The sequence below is a fragment of the Calliphora vicina genome, chromosome 3 (genome assembly GCF_958450345.1).
Source record: "Calliphora vicina chromosome 3, idCalVici1.1, whole genome shotgun sequence".
NCBI lineage: Eukaryota > Metazoa > Arthropoda > Insecta > Diptera > Calliphoridae > Calliphora > Calliphora vicina.
Window position 1 is genome coordinate 75,817,152 of NC_088782.1, and position 25,322 is coordinate 75,842,473.

General features: G+C 30.5%; 2 protein-coding genes and 1 pseudogene across 3 annotated transcripts; all 3 read left to right on the forward strand.

The window, feature by feature from the left end:
- The first annotated feature begins 6,780 nt into the window (after positions 1–6,780).
- LOC135955540 (uncharacterized) lies at positions 6,781–10,491 on the forward strand (annotated as a pseudogene).
- Positions 10,492–11,513: 1,022 nt separating this feature from the next.
- Dpm2 (Dolichyl-phosphate mannosyltransferase subunit 2) lies at positions 11,514–18,220 on the forward strand. Of its 2 annotated transcripts, XM_065505104.1 has the most exons (5): positions 11,514–11,690; positions 11,759–11,964; positions 12,217–12,335; positions 12,422–12,541; positions 17,922–18,220. In XM_065505104.1, the coding sequence occupies exons 4-5, from the start codon at positions 12,433–12,435 to the stop codon at positions 18,062–18,064; spliced, it is 252 nt and encodes an 83-aa protein (XP_065361176.1). In that variant the 5' UTR covers positions 11,514–11,690; positions 11,759–11,964; positions 12,217–12,335; positions 12,422–12,432; the 3' UTR covers positions 18,065–18,220. The 2 variants fall into 2 exon arrangements, with proteins under 2 accessions (XP_065361176.1, XP_065361175.1); XM_065505103.1 differs by having other exon boundaries at positions 11,514–11,964.
- Positions 18,108–19,824, forward strand: LOC135954861 (uncharacterized). The gene has a single exon (XM_065505102.1). It carries the CDS (start codon positions 18,245–18,247, stop codon positions 19,292–19,294), a length of 1,050 nt encoding a protein of 349 aa, XP_065361174.1. The 5' UTR covers positions 18,108–18,244; the 3' UTR covers positions 19,295–19,824.
- Positions 19,825–25,322: the final 5,498 nt, after the last annotated feature.

Sequence of the window (25,322 nt, forward strand, 5' to 3'; positions counted from 1 at the left end):
ACCGAAAACCCGGTTTTTCTTCGAAATGTCGGTTTTTTGCGAACCGGTTAATTTAAAATGTTGATTTTCGGTTAACCGGTTTATCCGGTTTTTATTACTCGGTTAACTGGTTTTTAAAATTTGGGACTAAAATTAATAAATCTCATGTTTTTGTGCATTTTTTATATTCATTGTATCCACATTATTGGTCTGATTTGAAACCTAAACAACTGATTTACAATACATAGAAACCTCTTCAGATTAATATTTTTAAGAATTACAATGATTCTAAAAGTTAAACTAAATCATAATAATGATTCATTATAAACTTAGTGATGATTTTACCAAACGTTAAATTGAATTTGATGTACATATGTAGCTTCTTTCAATAAAATTTATATTGTTACGTTTTAACCTTTTCAAGACGCTGGTTTATTTCCTTTAAATAAACCGGATATTTTTGTTTGCAAATAAAAGCCGTTTAGTACATAGTTTGAAAATGGTAACAACTCTTTATTTATTCAAATGTACAACAACAACAGAATTAAATAGTCACTCAATGTTTTTTATACACGTTTGTAAATTCGCAGAAATACAGACACAATTTATAATGTACACGAATTTACTTGAAAAACACAACACACTTTAATGCACTCAGTTGATGTTTATTCGAAAAGCGTCTCTGATAAACTGACTCACGACCATCTGCACTCTAGATTGTTCTTTAACTGTCAAAATTCGAATATTCTAGATCTTACTAATACATACGCCATCTGTGGTGTACTTTCTACAATGTTCTTTAACTGAATATTCGAATTCGAATACAGCGTTGCCAACTTACGATCAAATCAACTGAAAGCTTTTATTTAATAATGCCCACAGATATGTTACAGTTTGCTATTACAGCACTGTTATTTGAAAGCATTATGCTACTTTTAAATCAGCCCTTAAAATCGTTATATTTGAGTTCAAGTACAATTTCGTAACAATATTATTATTCATTTCGTTAGCATAGTGTACAAAGTCCTTTTCATAAAGAAGTGGCCACTTAAAATCCGTACGGATTAAAGCGAGCATAACTTTTAACCCTCCGGCGGGTGATTTTCAAACTGAAATTACTCCTTGATGGTCCATTGGAAGTATACGTTTAAAAAAAATCAAAGCGATCCAACCAATAGTTTAGTTTCTATTGAGATTTAAATGTGTTTAGTACGGGAACGTGTGAAAAGGTACCATGTACTGAAATTTCAACAATAGTTTTTTAGGCTTTTTTCATATAAAACTCATAAAAAATTAATAATGTTATATATAAAAGAAAATTTTTTTCTAACATTCATTAACATGTATAATTAGTAAATAATAATAAATCAAAACAAAAAAAATGTTTAAAAAATGGGTTTTCATATAAAATTCCCTGTGGACCTTGTACTTCGTATAAGGGCATTTGGCACTCAACCGTCGGAGGGTTAAATGAAACAACATATGTTAACATTTTATACATGAAATTAAAGGTAATTTATTAAGCTTTAAAAAAATATAACTGTAGGTTTATGTGTCTTTATTGCGAATAAATTTTCTGGCTTTTCTTCTTATGCCTCCCATTAATAGCTGCACAAAATTTCTTCCCACTTTTACTTTACCTGCACTCTTTTCCAATTTACGTTTAACAATTGCCCAATATATCTCGTTTAGACGAAGATTTGGGCAATTTGTTTAATTGATGTGTTTTGGTATAACATCAATATTATTCTCATTATACCACTTCATAGTTGTATTTGAGTAATGACAACTTGGCTAAAACTTTGTATCAGATGTGTGATGTCTTATAAATGACAGCAATCGCTTTTCCAAACTCTCTTTTTATATTGTACATGTAATTCTGAAAATTCTTTAAAAACATTTCTGAAAATCTTGACTCTTCAAACCGTAACTGCGGATTGCCCGCCAAATTAATATTTTTGTTCAATTTTACATATTCTTATTTAAAGACCACACAACCTCGAACTGCCGAGACGTTAAATTTTTGTTCTGATATCTGCCGAAAATCAGATTTTGGCTATCTTATAACCCGAAAAAGTCGGATTTTCTAGATATTTGTGCAACATTTTTTCTCCAGCTTATTTTTCCAACTAAGCATAATGACTTGCAATTCATTGTAGAACAACGGTAGCTTTGTTGTTAAAAACATATGTAAATCTTTTTCCATTTTGATAACAGGGACGTTGTTATCATTACTACAGTGCGTACGGGTTTTAAGTGGCCACTTCTTTAAATATTACAGGAGAGACAAAAAACGTTCTAAAATCCATGATTTGAAACATTTTTTAATCTGATAATGGAGTTTTATTAATTATTTGGTATGATTTATAATGACAAATAATCACAGCTAAGAAGATGTACGTTTTCATCTTATAGGTCCTTTTTGGGACTTGTAACATTTTCTGTTTCATATCAGAAAGTCGAGGTGATAATAAATTTTAAAATTATCAAATATTTAATTAAAAAATTGATTTACATTTTTTGGTAGAAATTTAATGAATAAACCAATAATTAAATCAAGTATTATATATTTAGTAACATATTGTTACGAAATTGTACTTGAATTCAAATATAACGATTTTAAGGGCTGATTTAAAAGTAGCATAATGCTTTCAAATAACAGTGCTGTAATGGCAGACTGTAACATATCTGTGGGCATTGTTAAATAAAAGCTTTCAGTTGATTTGATCGTAAGTTGGCAACGCTGTATTCGAATATTCAGTTAAAGAACATTGTAGAAAGTACACCACAGATGGCGTATGATCTAGAATATTCGAACTTTGACAGTTAAAGAGCTTTCTAGATGGTAATGCAGTGTTATAAATATTGGCAGAGGTTGCAGTCGTGAGTGAGTTTATCAGAGACGCTTTTCGAATAAACATCATCTGAGTGCCTTAAAGTGTGTTGTGTTTTTCAAGTAAATTCGTGTACATTATAAATTGTGTCTGCAATTCTGAGAATTTATAAACCTGTATAAAAAACATTGAGTGGCTATTTAATTCTGTGGTTGTTGTACATTTTAAATAAATAAAGAGTTGTTACAATTTTTAAACTACTAAACGGCTTTTATTTGCAATCAAAAGTATCCGGTTTATTTAAAGGAAATAAACCAGCGTTTTAAAAAGGTTAAAACGTAACAATATTTATACTCAATTCCAGGGCACACTTAAAAAGGTGACTGCATCACTACAACAAATACAACAATACAAAAACAACAGGAACTTTGTTTTTGTTAAAAGGTAGGTGAAGTGTCAAAGTTGTCTGTTGTTGCTTTTGGGTTTGTTGTATTTTTCGCCACAACAACCACAAGTGAATTGACAATTCAAACTGAATAAATAATCAGCTGTTTCATCGCAGTCACCTTTCTAAGTGTGCCCTGCTCAATTCCATTTGACTGAGATAATAATTTTGAAATTTTTACAAAATAAAATGGACTTAGCACATTTAAATATTTATAGTTATTTAATATTTAATTTAACCATTCCTGACTACTAAAAACAAAAAAATTTTAAAGCTTACGTTTATTGCAAAGGTTTAAAAAACAGTATGTAAATAAGAAATTTTTTTAAGTTATCGAAAAAAGTACCATTATTTACCCAATTTTATAACTTTCAATCGATTTCCGGCACGTGTTCTAGTTATCCGATTGCACTTAAATTTTGCAGTAGTTAGTTTTAGCTACTAATGAACAAAATAAGACCCATCCAAAGCAAATCTATTTTTTAAGGGCACCTCTCTAGTGTATACTTTATAGGACATTTTATGTTTTCTACACATATGACGGTTTTCCGGTTTAACCGGTTTTTTCGATGTCGGTTAACCGAAAAACAGGTTTTCTAAAAAAGGCCAATTTTCGGTTAACCTACAAACCGGTTTTTTATAAACACTACTTGGTATATATGTACTTGCCAGGTTGTGTTATAGCACAACAAACGTAAAAGTAACAAAAACAACATGCAAAATTTGACAGCTTAAACCACATAAACAAAAACAAATTGCAAGTGGTTTTTGTAAATGTTGTACTTGTTGTAGAATGATCACCACCTGGTATATATTGTTACAAAATTGTACTTGAATTAAAATATAACGATTTTAAGGGCTGATTTAAAAGTAGCATAATGCTTTCAAATAACAGTGCTGTAATAGCAAACTGTAACATATCTATGGGCATTATTAAATAAAAGCTTTCAGTTGAGAATTTATAAACGTGTATAAAAAAACATTGAGTGGCTATTTAATTCTGTGGTTGTTGTACATTTTGAATAAATAAAGACTTGTTGACATTACCGCTGCTCCCGATGGCACCTTACTAAATACACCAAGGCGAATTTATATACAAGGTGGTGTCGGTGGCGAATTCAGGCAAATACGAGCGAATTCATGAATTTTTTATATATGGAGTTTGACATTCGAAACAATGAGAGAGTGGTTTTGAATGTCAAACTCCATATATAAAAAATTAATGAATTCGCTCGTATTTTCCTGAATTCGCCACCAACACCACCTTGTATATAAATTCGCCTTGAAATACACCTTGCGTACATATATAAATTCGCATTGCATTGTACTTGTAGAATCGCTCTCATCAAGGCGAATTAACAGAAGGTGACCTCAGAAGAACAGCTGATTACTGACAATTCACTTGTGTTTGTTGTGGCGAAAAATACAACAAACCCAAAAGCAAAAACAACAGACAATATTGACAGTCCAATTATCTTTTAACAAAAACAATGTAGCTGTTGTTGTACAAGGTGGCGCAAAAGTAAACTTCCGATGTTTTTTGGCTGTAATTAAAAAAAAAATTAAAAAATTTGATTCTTCTTGTGGATTATATTTATTTGGTCTTTTAATTTTTATACCCTACACCACCATAGTGGGGAGGGTATTATGCGTTTGTGCAGATGTTTGTAACGCCCAAAAATATTAGTCTAACACCCACCTTAAAGTATACCGATCGACTTAGAATCACTTTCTGAGTCGATTAAACGATGTCCGTCCGTCCGTCTGGTTGGCTGGCTGGCTGTCCATGTAAACCTTGTGCGCAGAGTACAGGTCGCAATTTTGAAGATATTTCGATCAAATTTGGTACATATTACTTTTTCGGCCCAAGGACCAAGCCTATTGAAACTGGCTGAAATCGGTCCATTATTTCACCTAGCCCCCATACAAAGTCCCCTCGAAATTGGACTTTATCGGTCATAAGTGTTTAATTTATCTATGTATCTACACAAATTTCGCTCCAAATAAGTTTTATATATACAAAATTCATGTCACCAAATTTTGTTACGATCGGTCCATAATTAGTCATAGCTCCCATATAGACCCGCTTCCGAAAATCACTTTAACGTGCATAAATCGCTTAAAAATGTTGGTATACACACAAAATTCAACATAGTTAAATTTAATATAGACATAAATCACACGACCTAATTTCAAGGTGATTGGTCCATAACTGGCCATAGCTCCCATATAAGGCCCACTTCCGAAAATCACTCATGAATATAAATTATTGATATTTTAAAAGAAAAATATTTTTACTCATTTACTTGGTGTAGGGTATTATATGGTCGGGCTTGACCGACCATACTTTCTTACTTATTTTTACATCAAGTCGAGAATATGATGTCATGTAAATGGCCGCCGCCAAAGTTGATTATCATTTGAGCCCTTTTTATGGCATTTTCCATCACTTTGGCCAAAACTTCCGGCGATAGGTCCTCACATTCTTGACGGATATTGTCTTTAAGAGCTGCAAGAGTCTGAGGCTTGTTGACATAAACCCGCGACTTCAAAAAGCCCAACAAAAAGAAGTCTGGAGCGGTCAAATCAGGCGATCTTGCTGGCCAGTGCAAATCGCCAAAACGGGAGATTAGGCTCCCGGGAAATGCATCCTTCAGCATATCGGTTGTGGAACGTGCAGTGTGTGCCGTTGCACTGTCCTGTTGGAACCACATGTTTTCCAATCCCAATTCATCAAGTTGCGGCAAAATGAACTAGTTGATCATTGCTCTGTAGCGCTCACCATTCACAGTAACCGTTTGGCCCGCGACGTCTTCGAAGAAAAAAGGTGCGATGACTCCTCCAGCGAAAACAGCACACCATATAGTGACTTTGAGCGGGTGCAATGGCTCTTCGTGGGTTACACGCGGATTTTCAGTGCCCCAGAAGCGTAAATTTTGCTTATTTACGTACCCGCTAAGATGGAAAAGGGCCTCATCACTCATGATTATTTTTGATGAAAAATCATCTTCCTTATTGGTCAAATAAATAGTCAGCAATATTCCGCGTTCTGGAGCAGTGTAGCGTAACATTGTTTATTAACGTGTATTTCGCATGTGTTTACTACACAAATGTCAAAACAGAACTGACATTAGGACTTCAGTTTGTAGGACTTCTAAAAGGCATACTTACACATTCCACTCTGCCTGCTCTTAGAAGGTGTTCAAGAATCCCCTTCTAACAACAAGTGAGTAAATGAAAATAGTCTTCATTAAAAAATAAAATACACTGCATCTCTTTGATTAACTCTCCTTACAAATTTACAACAATAAATTACTTGCAGCTCATCATAAGTAGACCTACCCATAGTACTCTAACTGTTAGAGTCTAACAGCAGCGAGTATGCAAGGCATTGGCTCGCAATGACACGTGTAAAATTGAAATGATTTTGCCATGCGGCTAGAAGCAGAGGCGAAGTCGATCAGCTAAAAGTCGGCTATTAGCCGCCGCCGACGTCGACTCAAACAAATTTACCGGAGCCTTATGTACAGCTCTGAAGAAATACTTCGGCTTCAGAATTTGGAAGAACAGGCTAATTTAGCGAACATTATTTTGGATGCCGAAAATATTTTGCAGGGTTTAGATGCCAATGAACAATTTCCAAATGGTGACAGGCTAATTTAGCGAACATTATTTTGGATGCCGAAAATATTTTGCAGGGTTTAGATGCCAATGAACAATTTCCAAATGGTGACGATGACCTTAATGAAAATTTTGAAGGTCTTTTAAGCTCCAAACATTTATCATTAAAAAATTCCGTTCCGACACGATGTAATTCATTATTAAATATTATAGAGAGTTTTGTGAAAAATTTTAATATTATTAATATAGCTCTATTAAAAGCAAAACATGATCCTCTTCTAATTGCAGATATGGAAAAAAAAATAATTATAGAATTCGGACAATTTCTAAAAAAATTTGAGGATTCAACGCAATTACTGCAAGGTCAACATTATCCAACTGTATCGTCCTGCATTATTTTTATGAAAATATAATGAATTCGTTGGAGAAAACTGAAAATGAATTCAGCTTTGAAATTACAATTGATCTCTGCCATTTTGCTAAAGAAAAGTTCGGTAATAGATTTAAAATTTTAAAACTCCACGTTGTTGCGGCACTAATGGACCCATCGCAAAAAAATTGGTCTGTTTTAAATAAATATATCACAAAAATTCCTCCAAATGAGGATAATTCCTATGTGCTTCTTGAAAATGTTGCCAATTGCGTCAGAAAGGAGGAATTAATTTTAGAAGAAATTAATAAATTGATCTACAAGCAAAGCAGCAGAACCACCAAAAAAGAAACAGGTACATTTTTTAACATTTGTGGTATTCACATACATATATACAGTGAGTGTCACTCAAAATCGTACAACATATTTTTTTTTTAAATAGTATGAAATTATACAGGCAATAATAGGTGATTATATAAAAAATTAAAAGTAATTTTATTAATTGGAACATAAAATATGTATTTCAACAAAAAAGTTAACAAAACCTCAATTCGTTAAAAAAATATTGATGAAAATTAAAGAACATCACAAAATTCATATTTCACTTAAATTCGTACAATTATATTAAATTATAATTAAAACTTTAAAAATTAACACAAATGTTAATATTAAATAATCCTAATACTTTGTGGGGTATCATTTGCTATTTTTTAGTGCCTTTACTCCCTGTCTATACTTGACAAATATTTATCATAACAATTAATGACGTTTGTTGTCAAGACAAACTTGTCTGAGCAAAAGCACTAACAATTTTGTCATAACGAAGCAATAATACTAATAAATGTGGACTATACCTGATAATTTTTTATCTTGATAACCATTTTGACGTTTATCATGATAAAAACTTATCAGGTATAGACAGGGGGTTACGATTTTAAATGAAGCGTTGATATTCTGGGCACTGACAGTCTTACCCAATTATTTTATTTGTGGATAAGGGCAATTTAAATTCTACCAAATTTTCTGATATGTAATAGCACACACAATATAAAATAATACCCTCCCCACTATGGTGGTGTAGGGTATAAATAGCATTTTAAAATATTTCCAAAACATCAACTTTCTAAAACTAATGAATAAAATTTGACTACGATGGTGTACGATTTTAAGTGACATTCACTGTACATACAGTGGTTGACAAAACAATGGAAACTTTTCCAAATATTCCATATGTAGCCCAAAACTTAAAATATTTTTTTAAAATATATATTTTTTTTTAGTATTTTACTTGTATATTTTTATTTATATAAATTAACTGAAAAACAAAAAACATAATTAATTATATTCTTGAAAAAGGGAACAAAATTAAAAATATTCACTATTTTGCTACTGACAAAACAATGGAAACTTTTAAACTTCTGCGAGAAAGAAGTGTAAAACGAAAATAATATTTAAAAGCACGATATAAAAAGCATCCTGTTTACAGTTATATTATTTTATTTTTAAATTCTGGTAATTTTTCATAATTTCTTTTTCTAAGTTTTTCGCATAATTTCTTTTTCAGAGTTAACGAAAATGGCTAAGTTAAGATTTGTGAAGACTTAATAAATAAAATAATTAACGATTTTAAAGCTGGTTTAAAACAAAAAAGTATCTGTGACAAATAAATCAGCAGTTTCAAAAATTATAAAGAAATTTCGTGAGACCGGTTCTGTAAAAACTCAACATTTAGGTGAAAGACCTCGTAAGACTACTCCTAGACAAGATAATTTAATAGCGAGAGAGTTCAAGAAATTCCCAAAAATAACTCCTCGAGGGGTTGTTAATAGCCTAAAATTAGAAATAAGTACCCGAACAGTTAGTCGCAGGGCAAATGAGGCTGGTCTTGGTTGCTATCGGCCTGTGAAAAAACCACTCATTTCTAAAAAGAACCGATCTGCTCGTCTATAATTTGCCAGGGATCATTTAAACTGGTCGATACAGAAATGGAATACTGTCCTCTTTTCCGACGAATCCAAATACAATTTAAGAGGCAGTGATGGGAGAACATTTGTAAGACAACCAAAGGGAAAAAGATTAGATCCAAAGTACACAAATAAGACTGTAAAGTTTGGCGTGGCAATATTATGGTATGGGGATGTTTTTCAGGGCAATGTATGGGCCCAATTCATATTATAAAAGATACCATGATAGGTATAGGATACAGAACCATATTAAACGATGTTATGTACTATACGCTGAGGAAAATATGCCCCTAGTTTGGAGATTCAACACGACAACAACCCTAAACACACCTCTAGGGTTGTAACCGAGTGGTTACAATCCAACGAGGTACGTGTTTTGAAGTGGCCTGCTCAATCGCCAGATCTCAATCCCATAGAAAATCTATGGGAAATTGTAGATCGTAAAATTAGGACCCAAAATTACACCAGGAAGGAAGATTTATCGGAGGCGGTTATATGGGAATGGCAAAATATTTCAAAGGAGACCATTGACTCTTTAATTGGTTCAATGCATCGTCGATGTGTAGCAGTTATTAAAAATAAGGGATACCCAACAAAATATTGAGTTATTGCAAAGATTAGACCATATTTGTTAAAATAATACCGAAGTTTCTATTGTTTTGTCAATGCCGTAATAAAGAAATCTTTTAATTTTGTTTTCTCATTTTTAGAAATTAATTATGTCCTTTGTTTTTTGTTAAATTAAGTTAATAAAAGTATACAAAATAAAATACTACAAAAATGTTAAAATTTTTTAAAAAAATTATTTCAGATTTTAGGCCACTAATGAAATATTTCTAAAAGTTTCCATTGTTTTGTCAACCATTATATAAATATATGACTGTATAATTTGTTAACAGAAAATATCAAGTGTTCGCCAAAAAATGTTCGAAGCTCTAGGAAGTACTTCAAATTTAACCAATAGTTTGGAAGAGGAAATCAAAAAATATTTGGAGAAAGACGCTTTGGAAACAGAATCTCTCGACTGGTGGCAACAACAACACAAAGATGTGAGAGGAAATTTCTACATATCAAACATTTCAGATTTATCCGAACGTAGCTAAATTAGCAAATTATTGCTTTGGTATACCAGCGACTTCCGCATCATCAGAACAAGCTTTTTCCATAGCGGAAAATTGCATAAATGCCAAAAGAAGCCGTCTAAACCCAGCAACAATAAAGAACCAGTTGTTCGTACATGACAACATGGCTATTGTAGAGCCCTTCTCATCAAATTGAGTTGCATTAACCGATACAAGGTGCATTTAATAAGGTGCCATCGGCAGCACAGCTGATTATAGAAATAGCACGCACAAATGTCAAACTACATATATAAAAAATATTCGCCCGTATGTCAAACTCTATATATAAAAAATAAGTGAATTCGCCTGTATTTATTTCAATTCGCCACTGCTGTCACCTTGTTAAATACGCCTTGAACCGATACTTATTGAAATATTGAATTTAATTTTTTATTTTACTAACTTTTTTATTTTTTTTTTAAATTTAATAAAAAACAAGTAAGAAAGTATGGTCGGTCAAGCCCGACCATATAATACCCTACACTAAGTAAAAGAGCAAAAACATTTTTCTGTTAAAATTTCAATAATTTATATTTTTGAGTGATTTTCGGAAGTGGGCCTTATATGGGTGCTATGACCAATTATGGACCGATCAGCATGAAATTAGGTCGTGAAATGAAATTAGGTGTGATTTGTGTCTATATGAAAGTTTACTATGTTGAATTTTGTGAGTATACCAACATTTTTAAGCGATCTATGCACGTTAAAGTGATTTTCGGAAGGGTCTATATGGGAGCTATGACTAATTATGGACCGATCGTAACAAAATTTGGCGACATGAATTTTGCATATATAAAACTTATTTGGAGGTGGTGTAGGGTATAAATACATTTTATGAAAAATTCGGTAATTTAAATTTTGTTATTGTCTGTTACCGACTTAGTTGACTTTCAGCCGCCGCTGAATTTTTTTATTAGCCGCCGTCGCCGAATATTGAAGTTTGCCGCCGGCGTTAATTACGTATCGGCTTCATTTTCTGGCTAGAAGTTGTGTCTGCAAAATGAGGCATTTAGGAAGGCCTCTTTACTGCATATTTTTCCCGCTGGGATCTTATCATTAATTCGATTTGCTTTTAAACAATTCGCCTTGCACAAAATGTATATGATAACTCTTTTAGGAATGGCAACACTGTAACGCTACTAATTTTTGCAACTCAGTTGTTAGAATTTATTCGGCAAAAATATTAGTTCTTCTTCTTCAATTGAGCAGCGTGCATAATTTTAATAAACTTGTTATTTATTTGTTTACATTAAATAATATTGTGTGAATAGTTTTGCAATGATTGAATTTTCATTCTGCGATATGTTAATTTAAGCAAATTTCGTACGTTTAATACATATGTATTGAAATTAAGAAGTAATACAATTTTTTCTTAATAATAAACAACAAAGGCATTTAGAACTTCTGACATCTGCGTCTTACAGTGTGTCTAACCATTTTTCTTTCCAATGCATTACAAAGAGGCGAGATTGTTTTGGATAAATAATTTAAATTGACATTGGAGCTTTTAAGGAGTTAATTAAATCAGGCGATATTTTACTGCTGAGCGAGCGTGTATGAATTGTTTATTTTTTACGTAATACAAGACATTCAAACTCCCTAATAGCTGTAGAGGGGGTAGAAATTAAAGGTGCGTATTTAGAATGAACATTTTGAACTACGTGTGGATATACATAGCTGCATATGTGTATTTACATACATATATACATGTATGTATGGAGTGAGTGTATTGCGTTTGTGGGAATGATAGTGTTTTCATTTATTTATTAATTCCACCTGTTATTTGATTTGATACACAATCAATTAACTCAATTTTCATTCATTTATTAACGATATATTAATATAAATAATGCATGTCATACCATTTTTACGTTAATTACAGCTGTAACTATCAATACCCAATATTAGAGTTTGACATTTGGATGGGATAATCTTGTCGTGATTTAATTTGCTTCAACTTGATTATTTGCTAATTTTGGAAGTACATACTTTTGTTAATTGGTGAGACAATAATTTAGCTGTTCATGTTATCTATCTACCTTTACAACGTTCGCATATCTGCTGTTTTTTGTTTTTCGTAAATTTAGACTCGTAATATATGGCTTCTAATGCTAAAATTGGAGAAATTGTGCTTGTAATCGCCGTGTCCATATTTTTGTATTATTTTTTCTGGGTATCAATTTTGCCATTTATGCTTATAGACGAAGGTGAGTATTTTTTATACACATTTACATTAGACCAATTCACAGAAAAAACTTTTTTTTACCACCATCAAAATAAATCTTTTTTGGATTTAGGACGTTTTCAAAAATATTTTGGGTCTAGTGAGAAACGTTTGTAAGCTGAACCATTTTTTTGAAAATAGTTACATATGTACAGATGCGGTCAAAATAATAGCACCACGACATTCATATTGTTAAACAATAGTATTACGTAGGTATAAACTGTTAAATTATTTTTTGTTGTTTTTGTATAAATTTATACTTAATTCAATAACCTTTCAAACATTAAAACTAATTTTAAAAATTAGATGCAAATTTTAAAGAAAAACTACATAATATATAACTACCTAAGAAATTCATCAGTCAAAAAAATAGCACCAATATAGAAATTGATTAAAATAAATAAAAATTAACCAGGACAAAATTTAATTTAGTAACAATTATTACGGTTTGTAACGTTCTTAATATGTTATTATTAAAAGTAAAATATTGCTGTCTTTTGTTTTCGTATTTTTTTTTTGGCAAAAAAGATACCGACCACCTCCTACCCATAAAGATTCAAAAATTTTGTATCGAACTTGTATGCCAAATATATTTTTTCATATCCCAAAATAAATTATTAAATATTTTTGGATTCCTTTTACCCTTTATGTGACTTTTAAACATTATTTTTAATAAAATTCTGTTTGGGGATATCGCATCCTGTGCCACGACATTGACCTTTTAGCTTGAAAACCAAATTTATATCGATTTATCATTCCATAGATCATTCCTACGGTCATAATTTCTTTGATTTTATCAAGCATTTGATCATATAAGATTGAATTATTTATTCCACATATTCAATATATTCTTCGAATGTTATAGCAGAAAAACAACGATCAAACTATAATTTTAAAATCTGTGTGTTTGTAAGATAAGATTATTCATCTTAAATCTTAAATTTTGGTTGATATTGGATTCGAAGGACATTCTATAGAAGTCAGATATCAAACAATATAATTTTTTTAATTATTTCACCAAGAAGTGTTTTCGTACTTGAATGTTGAAAAATGGTAATGCGAATTTGAAAATTTTACTTTAATAGAGGATGTTTTTGATGAAACTTTTCTAGGATTTAAATAATTAAAATTTTGTTCTTGTTATGGTCAGCGAATAACTGCATCACTAGTCGTCACTTTTGACCACCATGCAGAACATAAATGTCTGATTTTCGAAACGGTGGGCCAAGAGTGTTATGACTAAAAGCGATAAGTGGTTTCGCAACCTAAAATTTATATTTTTATTTCAACGCAATGTTTTTTAAAACCATTTCTAAATATCTATAAACAGTTTTATTCTGAATTAAGCTATTTTGTATGTTCAGAATTCATAATTTTTTAAACTTGAGCTCCCTACACCACTTTTTTTGTTACTAAAAAAATTAGAAAAGTAAAATTATTGTTTTTGTTTTTAATTTCATTCATTTCGATATAAATTAATTAAAATTATTATTTTATGGCGATTTTTTAATTCGAAAATATAAATATTTTACATTTTTTCGACAATTTCTTACGATGGTGCTATTATTTTGACTGCACAAAATCTGTTTATTTTTCAAAAATACAATGTAATTGATTTAAAGGTTAATATTTCTTAAAGAAAACTTTACTCATAGAAGAAATAGAGATTAATTAATGATCTTATGATCTTAATTAATGATATTTAATTAAAATTACTATGGAAATAAAAATATTTCCCATGTTAATTGCTTTAAGGTTCTGTGGTGCTATTATTTTGACCGAAAAATATAGCGTTGTATGCTGCAGTAAGAGGCCTTTCAAATGAGAGCCCATACTATATGTATACTTTTGGGAAAAAATACAAATATTTTCAAAAAACATTTTTTTTATGAAAATTTTTCTCTAGACCCTAAATATTTTGAGAGATATCCTAAAATATTAAGGAAGGTAACAAAATATGTATGTATGTAACTTGTTTCCTCTTCACACGAAGTAAGTCTATCTAATATACGTACGTACATATTTTTTGAACAATTAATTTAATTTATTAATCAACCAAATTATAAAAAAAAAATTATGAAAAAAAGTTTTTAAATCTGTTCCATGAATTTGTTTCGGAACTAAAAAGTGATATGTAGAAATAGTATATGTATAACTAGTGTAGATCTATTTCCAATGATCTAATTCCTAGAAAACTCTATAGAAGTGCTTTAGATTCATAAAAGCGTTCTTTAAAAACGTTTCTAGAAATAATTGCTCATCACTAGTTACAAAGAACAAATCAAGATCCCTGTAACACTTTATATTTTCATAATTCTTTTACTATAATATTACATTTTCTAAATTGTTGGTCATAGATAATTATACATGGACTACACGATTTCCAATAGTATTTCAGAAGTTTCTAATTGTATTTCAGAAATTTCCAATTCAATTTCAGGACTTTCTAATTATATTTCAGATGTTTCCATTTAAATATCAGAAATTTCTAATTGTATTTCAGACTTTTCCAATTGTATTTCAGAAATTTGTATTTCAGAATTTTTAATATATACTTACAAAATTTCTAATGATATTTCAAAATTTTGCAATTGTATTTCAGAAATTTCTATTTGTATTTCAGAAATTTCCATTTGTATTGCTATTAGAATTGTCTGAAATACAAATGGAAGTTTCTGAAATACAATTGAAAAATTCTGAAATTCGAAACTTTTTAAGTAAAAATTAAAAAGTCTGAAATACAGATGGACATTTCTGAAATACAATTGGAAAATTCTGAAATACAAATGGAAGTTTCTGAAATACAATTAGAAATTTCTGAAATATAAATGGAAAATTCTGAAGTATAATTGGAATATTCTGAAATTCAATTATAAAATTCTGAAATATAATTGGAAATTTCTGAAATTAAATTGGAATTTTCTGAAATATAATTAGAATTTTCTGAAATACAATTGGAAATGTCATAACCTTTTGATCTTGAACGTTTATGCACTCAGTTATAGGCACACCACCACAATTATTTGATTTACTTTTCATAGAGAATATCCGCAAGATTATAATCTAGTAAATAAATACAAATTCTTAAAATTCACTGTTATCTTTTTTAGATTTGATATCCTTGAATCTATTAGTATTAACAGTAAATTATTGTATTGTAACAATATAATAGTTTTTAGCCATTTTTAATAATTATTTTTTTAAAATATTTACATCTAGTACACAAAATTCGAACAATTTATTTGAAATTGTATAAATTTCTAACAAATCAATTACATATTCTGTTCTTTGAACAATCAAAATTATTCAATTAATGTGAATATGAAGAATCAAGATCGATCTCTCGAATAATAACACTCTGCTACAAAATGACACTTTTTGTCAGAACTGGAAAAGCCACCTAATGGATTTTATAGGCCTAGGTGAGGACATACTAAAACCGTTTTCAAAGATTTTGAAACACATTCAAAATTTTGTGTTATTTTGAAAAAACGGTTTTAGGGTAGGTCGTAGTACTTTAGTACCTCTAACTCATATATTTTTCAACCGATTTCAAAATTTTAAACAGTTATAGTTAGGTAATGAATTAATCTATATTCCAAGAAATTGTGTAAGTTTTTATAAATAGTTTCGCTTTCTTTTTTATTTTTTTCGTAATTTTTCAAATTCAACAATATTTATTTAAATTTTTTTCTATGAAACCCTATTCTTTTTGCACAGTATTTTAAAGATAATTTTATGTAGACAAAAACGATACTTTATTTGTTAAAATCGGTTTATACTTGCAAAAGTTATTAAACTTTTACGAAAAAAGTTCCACAAAATTTGCCTTGTAAATTATAAATTGTACAAATTTTGTTTTGTATATTTTTTTGTTTTTTTTTTTATTCATATGGGCTGGAGAAGAAAATACTAAAAAAAAGGTGTTAATGAAAAGTTGAATAACTTTTACAATTTTCATCCGATTTGAATAATTAAAACGATGGTTTGTTAAGAACTAAATTTCCTTTATACATTGGTATAAATTTTTATAGCTCCCATATCAAAATAAGCAATGAAAAGCGACTAAAATCAAAAAAGTTGATAAATTTTGCTTTTCTTTGTATCAAAAAATGCACGTCATTTTAAAGCGTAATCAGTTCTCTTTCCAACCCCGTTTACAAATTTAAAGTCGTACGAAGACTGACTGATTTATAGATCGATAAGTTGACGTATGTATATCACTGAAAACGTTTTTTTCAGAATAACTTCTGAATTTGAGGGTATTTCTGAAATTTTTTGACACAATTTGTAATGTACTCAGCAAGACCTATAACCTACGCTAGGTCGTTTTCCAAGTTTTTTTCCATCGTAGCACCGTGTAATTAAAATAAAACTCGAATAATTTACAACCCTATTCGAGCTCGGAAGGAGGGTAAGTTTCAGGTAGTCATCCATGATGAGATCTCCTGGTGTTTACACTACACCTAAATTGGTTAATGAATGACGAGTTAATTAGATGACAAGACATTCTATCGTGCAGCCGGGTTATGTATGTTATCTATATAACAAAAAACTTACGGATCTACTTTGAATTAACACTCGTCATCTTAGAGCTTACATGCCACCTATATGTTATCGGGTACCAATTAATGGTGAACAAATTAAAAAATGTAGTGCTGAGCTAAGCTAAATGGTTAAATTTAAGCCATTGAACCAGACATAATTAAAACTTTTAAAGCTATAGCTAATTTAGTGTACAGTGTAATATTCGTAGTGTGGCACGCTAGAATATAGAAATAACCGTATATATTAGACTGAAATATTTCTTATCACCTTAGTGGCGATTAAAAATAGTATATATGTGTACTAAGTGTTCAATGTCAATGTCAAAGGTGTAGTTTCTATATATGTATGTCTAGAGAGTAATAATTCATTTTGTATTTTCTATACAACAGTTCCCAGATTTAAATTTCCAATCGTCCGTTATTTTCTGTATGAAAAGGTTTTGTCTTCCTAAAGGGCATAACTAAAACGCGATTAATTTATAGTATTGTGAATGGTAAACCAATAGAATTAAATAAAATTTTATGTTAAGGTGTTTGTTATTGTCTTAAAATTATAGTTCAAATAACAAAATGTTGACCGGCTAACCGAAAATCTTTAATCTGAGGAGTCTTATTGTTGTATGCTCAACATACCAATATATCAAATAAAATAAGTTACTTAAATATTTTAATCCACAAATTGAAACATTTTATTTGATAATTTCAATCACAATTTCACACAAACTGGAAAAAACATTTTCTAGCTGGCTACTGATTGTGAGCTCTGATAATTATTTAACTAGTGACATGTGTTTTTTTTTATTCTGATTTTAATAGGTAACTTGATACATTCGTTCTTTCCTCCATTGGAGTACGCTTTTATATTGCCTGCCGTATTTGGTGTAATATTTTTGGGTGGAATTGTCGTCTTCACCCTCTATCATATATGGGATTTTATTAAGACGAAGAACGCAGATTGAATAGTCGTCTGAAAACTACAGACAGAAGGAACAAAAGATTTACATATAAAAAAAAAGAATAAACACAAAACAAGCATCTCACAAACAACAGACAACGTGTGCTTAAATATATACATTAAAGTGATTTACTTGTTGTAGAAAGAAAGAATATTATATATTTAAATAAAAAAGAATAAAACTATGCCTCAGTGGCTGGTCATTGGTATTTCGGGTGTCACATGTGGTGGCAAAACTACATTGGCACACAAGTTACGAGATTATTTCATGAATCAGCGTAATGTTCAATTATGGAATACGCCATACACAATCAGTGACGTACAGTTAATATCTCAAGATGATTATTTTCTACCTGTTGATGACTTGCGACACAAATGGGTCGAACCACTGAATGCAATCAATTTCGAACTCATTACATCGCTGGATATGAAGCAAATGATATCTGACATTACGTGGACAATGAAGGGTCGTTATTTGGCCGGTGATCCAATGGAAAATATTGATTTCTCCAATGACATGTCTCCCTACAGTGGTACATTTGAACACTTTACTAGTTCGCAAAATCAACATTATGGAAATCCTTATGTTGCTACGCACCATACCACACATCTCAGTAATATGCCTCATTTGTCAACTAAACCGCAACATAACAAACATCATATACAACACCAGCCGCAACATCAGCCACAACAGCATTACCACCACCATCATCATCAGCACCAACATCATCATCACAACAATTTAAGTAATCAGAATCACCAGAACACAGCTCACATTATGCGTGTTAATTCGCAAATGGTTGCCCAATTGCGCGACAACAAAATCAACATTCTAATCATTGAGGGCTTCATGATTTTCAACCAACCCGAATTACTCACTCTGTGCAACATTAAATTCCACTTTCATTTGCCGTATGAGAAATGTTTTGAGCGTCGTCGCAAGCGCACCTACGATCCTCCAGATGTCACTGGCTATTTTGAGATGTGCGTGTGGCCGCATTATGAGAAGAATTTTATGGATTTCCGCGACCGTAAGGACATAACATTTTTGAACGGCGAAATAAGCAAAGAAAAGATTTTCAAATTTGTCATACAACGCATCGTACAGTATTTCGATGAACGTTGTGATGTGGCCTGTCCACCGCCCCACAAACTTTTAGGAATTCCCAGTTGCAACAATGGAAATATTAATACCAGCCCAACGTTACAAACATGTCCGATGGAACAACAATAAGTAAACTGTTTTAGCTTTATTAAATATAACATTCGCTCATAAACGTATGCGTTGCGAAATTATACGCGAGGGAGGCTTTATTTCGAATATACCGCGTCCCGATTCGGATTCGGAATCAGAAAACCTGTTTATTTAATCTTATAACATGGAATTAAATATAAATTTATCATTTGGTTAAAATAGTTTAACAATTGCACATACATGTAAAATGTAAATATGTATAGTTTATCTATTTATTTATATAGTTTTAAATGTATATACGTAAATGCATACATACATATATGAATATAATTATATACACACACATAAATATAATGAAAAATATCTAATCGGAAATGTTTATGTTTATATGTCGAAATCGAATATTCGAAATTGAATTTAATTATTAAACTGTGAATAAGGGTATTTGAATAAAAAATAAAATATGTATATGAAATATTTATTAACTTAAGAAAATTGCTAATGTGGTAATAATTAAAGCAAACAAAAAAAATATATATTAAAATGTTGTTATATCTGTCTAAAAATAATTAGTTGTTTTAGATGTGGCAAAACTTAATACAAAATACCAATAGGTTTTTTTATAGGGGTTGACAGCCCTTGGCCGAGTAGCCCAAATTCCAAACCAACCAAAAATGTTGGGTGGTTCATCAGGCACAAATTGAGAAGTAGAAACAAGGTTTTCAAAGCGCTAGCCGGCAGCAAAATGCTGCCTTAACCCGATAGTGGTGACGCATTAATAGTTAACTTTTTTTTAAATTTATGCTTTTTGACAATAATGCAGTACAAATTCAGATATTTTATTTGCAAATAAATAACAGACTTGAAGAACTAACATTAGTAAATGCTGTAAAGTAGTTTAAAAATTGTACAACTCTTTATTTATTTAAAATGTACAACAACAACATTAAATAGTCGCTCAGTGTTTTTATACACGTTTATAAATTCGCAGAAATATAGACAGACTATATAATTTACACGAATTCACTACACCATTTTTCATTCCAAATGAAATTGAGAATTTCAAATTGAAATTGAGAAAATTCTAAATGAAATTGAGAATTTCCATTTTAAATTGAGAAAATTCCAAATGAAATTGAAATTTTCCATTTCAAATTGAGAAAATTCCAATTGAAATTGAGTATTTCCATTTTAAATTAAGAAAATTCGAAATGAAATTGAGAATTTCCATTTTGAATTGAGAAAATTCCAATTGAAATTGAGAAAATTCCAAATAAAATTGAGAAATTCAATTTTAAATTGAGAAAATTCCAAATGAAATTGAGAAATTCAAATTGAAATTTAGAAAATTACAAATGAATTGGGAAAATTCCAATTGAAATTGATAAAATTCCAAATGAAATTGGGAAAATTCTGAATAAAATTGAGAAACATTATATACAGTGGGGAGCTCAAATGAGTACATGTTTCTATTTTGTGTACTTCTTATGGAATACAAATAAAACTAATAAAGCAAATCCAATAATAATAAATCAAATCCAATAATTAAAGCAAACAAAAAAATATATATTAAAATGTTGTTATATCCAAGGTCTGTGTAACTAAACAGCTGATCATTTTTTGTCCCTTTGTGTTTACATTCTGTGTTTGTCAAAATTAGTTTACAATTTTAGAGCGCCATTGTATTTTTTTCAAATTTGTTTACTTTTCTAACGTTTCGTGACAAAATTGAAAACTGAAAAAATAAATTAAAAACATAAACAAATAATAAAAAGTGTCGTGAACAAATTGAAAACGGAAAAAATAAATTAAAATCATAAAAAAATTAATAAAAAATGCGTTACTTCTCTTCTATAGTTCGTGAATTTTATATATCTAAAAAAATAAATGTAATATACATACATTTATTTTTTTTGTTGAAAATAAAATTATATTATGTATGTTTGTTTTGGTAATGTTTTTGACAAGTTCAGTATAGTTTTACACAAACAAAATGCCTGTTTTTCTTTTTGTTTTTGAATTGTAGAGTTGCACAGACCTTATTAATAGACCTTGGTTATATCTGTCTAAAAATAATTAGTTGTTTTAGATTTGGCAAAACTTAATACAACGTAAAACTTAATACAAAATACCAATAGGTTTTTATATAGGGGTTGACAGCCCTTGGCCGAGTAGCCCAAATTCCAAACCACCCAAAAATGTTGGGTGGTTCATTTGACAGCCTATTTACCTCCTAGCTCATGCCGTTGCAATCAGGCACAAATTGCGAAGTAGAAACAAGGTTTTCAAAGCGCTAGCTAATAGTTAACTTTTTTTAAATTTATGCTTTATTATGTAGAGTAAAATTTTCTCAATTTCATTTGGAATTTTCTTAATTTCAATTAGAATTTTCCCAATTTCATTTGGAATTTTCTCAATTTCAAATGGAAATTCTCAATTTCAATTGGAATTTTCTCAATTTGAAATGGAATTTCTCAATTTCATTTGGAATTTTCTCAATTTCATATTGAAATTCTCAATTTCATTTGGAATTTTCTCAATTTCATTTGGAATTTTCTCAATTTCATATTGAAATTCTCAATATTATTTGGAATTTTCTCAATTTAAAATTGAAATTCTCAATTTCAATTGGAATTTTCTCAATTTGAAATGGAAATTCACAATTACATTTGGAATTTTCTAAATTTAAAATTGAAATTTTCAATTTCATTTGGAATGTTCTCAATTTCAATGAAAAATGGTATAGAAAATACATCACACTTTAATAAACTCAGTTGATGTTTATACGAATAGCATCTCTGATAAACTGACTCACGACTGCAACCATGGCCACTATTTATACTCACACCATCTCTGGTGAACTTTCTACAATGTTCTTTAACTGTCAAAATTCGTATATTCGAAGTCTAGAGCTTTCGAATTCGAATATAATACCCACAGTTTAAGAGGCACTGCTGTTTGAAAGCATTATGCAAGTTTAAATCAGCCGTTAAAATCGTTATAATTGAATTCAAGTACAATTTCGTAACAATTGCCCAATTCACAATTGATGTCGTAGTGTTGTAGCATTGTATGTCATAAATATTTTTCAAACTAATTTTTCGAAACAAAAACAAAACATTAATAAAAAAAATACGACATACAACGATACAACGCTACGACACCAATTGTGAATTGGGCAAATGTGTTTTATTTTCTACGATGATACTCATAAAAACAATTTTTGGTTTTTGTGTTTGTGACTTTTTGCGTAGTTTGCACCATCTTTTTTTCACATTTGTTGTCCAAAAAGATTGGAAAGTGGTTGATATTGTCATAACGGACGACATTAACTGGATATTTTGCTCTTTCGCCAACTTTTGAATTTCCTGGCTGTGGATCTTCTAGTGGAGTACCAACTGATCATGAGTTAAGGCGGATAATTTAATCCGTCTGTGGTCTCTATCTGCCCTACCTATCATTTTTTATATAACAGATAATATAACAAAAAAGTAAAAAACTATAAAATATAACACGCAGAAAAATTTTGCTGCAACAGTGCCCGGAGACAGCCCTTAGTTTTTGCGTTCTCAACACACTTTTTTGTTAATTGTTTAACATTTACAAATGCATAGATTGAAAGAAGAATATCTTGCCTTTTTAAAAAAAAAAATATTTCGAATAGATCGGGTGACTAAAAGTTACTAAAACTTTGAATTAAAATTTCACATACAAAATTTCACCTGCTAAAATTATGACATCACTCAGAAAACAGCTGACAGAACAAAAACTAAAAGTCAGAATGCCTTTCGATCTTCGAGAGAAATGTTAACAAATCTGTAACTAAATTCACCGTTAAATTTAAAAGAAAAATTGGTGTTTTGTAATACATGCCTTGAGACACTCTTGCGGGTTAAAGGGTTAAGCTCAAATTGAAATAATTCAAAGCTCTGGTTTTCACCAGGGCACACTTAGAAAGGTGACTGCATCACTACAACAAATATGACAATACAAAAACAACAGGTACTTTGGTTTTGTTAAAAGTTGGTGAACTGCCAAAGTTGCCTGTTGTTTTTGCTTTTGGGTTGTATTTTTCGCCACAACAACCACAAGTGAATTGACAGTTCAAACTGAATAAAAAAGTAATCAGCTGTTTCATCGCAGTCACCCTTCTAAGCGTGCCCCTGGTTCTCACCAACACCAATTCACTATCCGTAATTTGTCCTATAGAATTTCTGTATGCGTAGTATGGATTGAGTCCCTTTTCCAATACATAGATAGTTTTGAACAGGTGTGAACTAGATGTGAAGAGACGAAATGAAATTGGAATGAAAATAAAGAAGTCAAGTGATATAAAGAGAAATAATATGAAAAATCCAATAAGCACATTGTACAGAAGTCCTATGCGCCCATATCCCATTTACCGATGAAGGCTCCAAGGGAGCAATGACCGGGTTATCATTCAATTAGTCACCCCTATTCTACATTTCGATTCGAATCATAATTTTCTCCGTTTGACAACTTTGGTATTCTGCGTTCCGTTCCGTTTCATATTTTTCTTTACGATTTTACGTATTCTGCATTTCGATCGTAGTTACGTTTTTGTATGGTGGCATTTACACTTTGATTTAAAGTCATGTCTTTTTTTTTTTGTTTTTCTTTTAAAACCCCTACGAAAATCCCCTAGCATTTATACGATGCATTTTTTTGTCAACCATGTTTGCCTTTTTTTGGCACCTAATCGTTTCAACAACCAATCAGAAAAGAGCTCAAAGCAGAATATCAAAAAAAGTCTTGAAAAACAGAAAACTTGCCTTTTGTTTAGACGTCACAATTTGTTAGTACAAAAAAATACCCAAGGCGTATTAACAAGGTGAGTGCGTCCCGGCAACAAATACAACAATGCAAAAACAACAGGTAATTTGTTTTTGTTAAAATGTACGGTAAATGTCAAAATCAAGGCGAATTAAAATATTACTATGTTATTTACAACTAGCTGACCCGGTGCGCTTCGCCACCCCAATTAGAAGAAAGAAATAGTACTATCAAGTCTCACTTTGTGAATCTAATTGTAAATGTCTAATTTCATATTTCTGGGTCCATTATTATAGAAAATGCAAAATGTGTTCCTAATTTTAAATTTTTATGTTTATTATTATAAAATATTCAAAAAGTACCATTGCAATAAGGAAATAGTACCATTGATTATCACTTTTAAATTCGCATTCACTAAACCATAACCCGTCAAGCTTGAATTTTAGATTTGTATATCATTTCCTATATTATCAACTAATTTTGTTTCTATAATACTTAAGATTTAATAAATTATCACAAAACCGAAACCGATCGGTTTTTAATTTTTTAAAACCGAAACCGCGGTTTTGAAATTCTTCGATTTTTTGGAAAGTCTAGGTCCATTATTATAGGAAATTCAATAAAAGTACCATTAGAATATATAAAAAGTACCAAAAATCCCCCACTTGTGGTTTCCCACTCACTCGGGTCCATATAAGCTTAATTTCATGGCTTTAGGTTCATTGGTGTAGAAATTACAAAAAGTACCATTCGAATAAAGAAAAAGTACCAAAAAGTCTCCCCTGGAATTCTAACTCACTTAGGACCATGTATGCTTAATTTCATGTTTTTAAGTCCATTGCTATAGAAAATTAAAAAAAAGTACCATTCGAATAAACAAAAGGTACCATGAGGTATCCGCTTGAATTTTCAATCACTTAGGACCATATACGCTTAATTTCATATTTCTAGGTCCATTATGTTATAGAAAATTCAAAAAGTACCATTAGAATATAGAAAAAGTACCAAAAAGCACCCACTTGTAGTTGCTCACCCACTCGGGTCCGTATAACCTTTATTTAATGTTTCTAGGTTCATTGGTGAAGAAATTACAAAAAATACCATTTGAATAAAGAATAAGTACCAAAAATTCTCCCACTAGACTTCTCACTCACTTAGGACCATATACATATGTTTAATTTCGTGTTTCTAAGTCCATTGTTATAGAAAATTCAAAAAAGTACCATTATAATATAGAAAAAGTACTAAAAAGTATACACTTGCGGATTCCCAC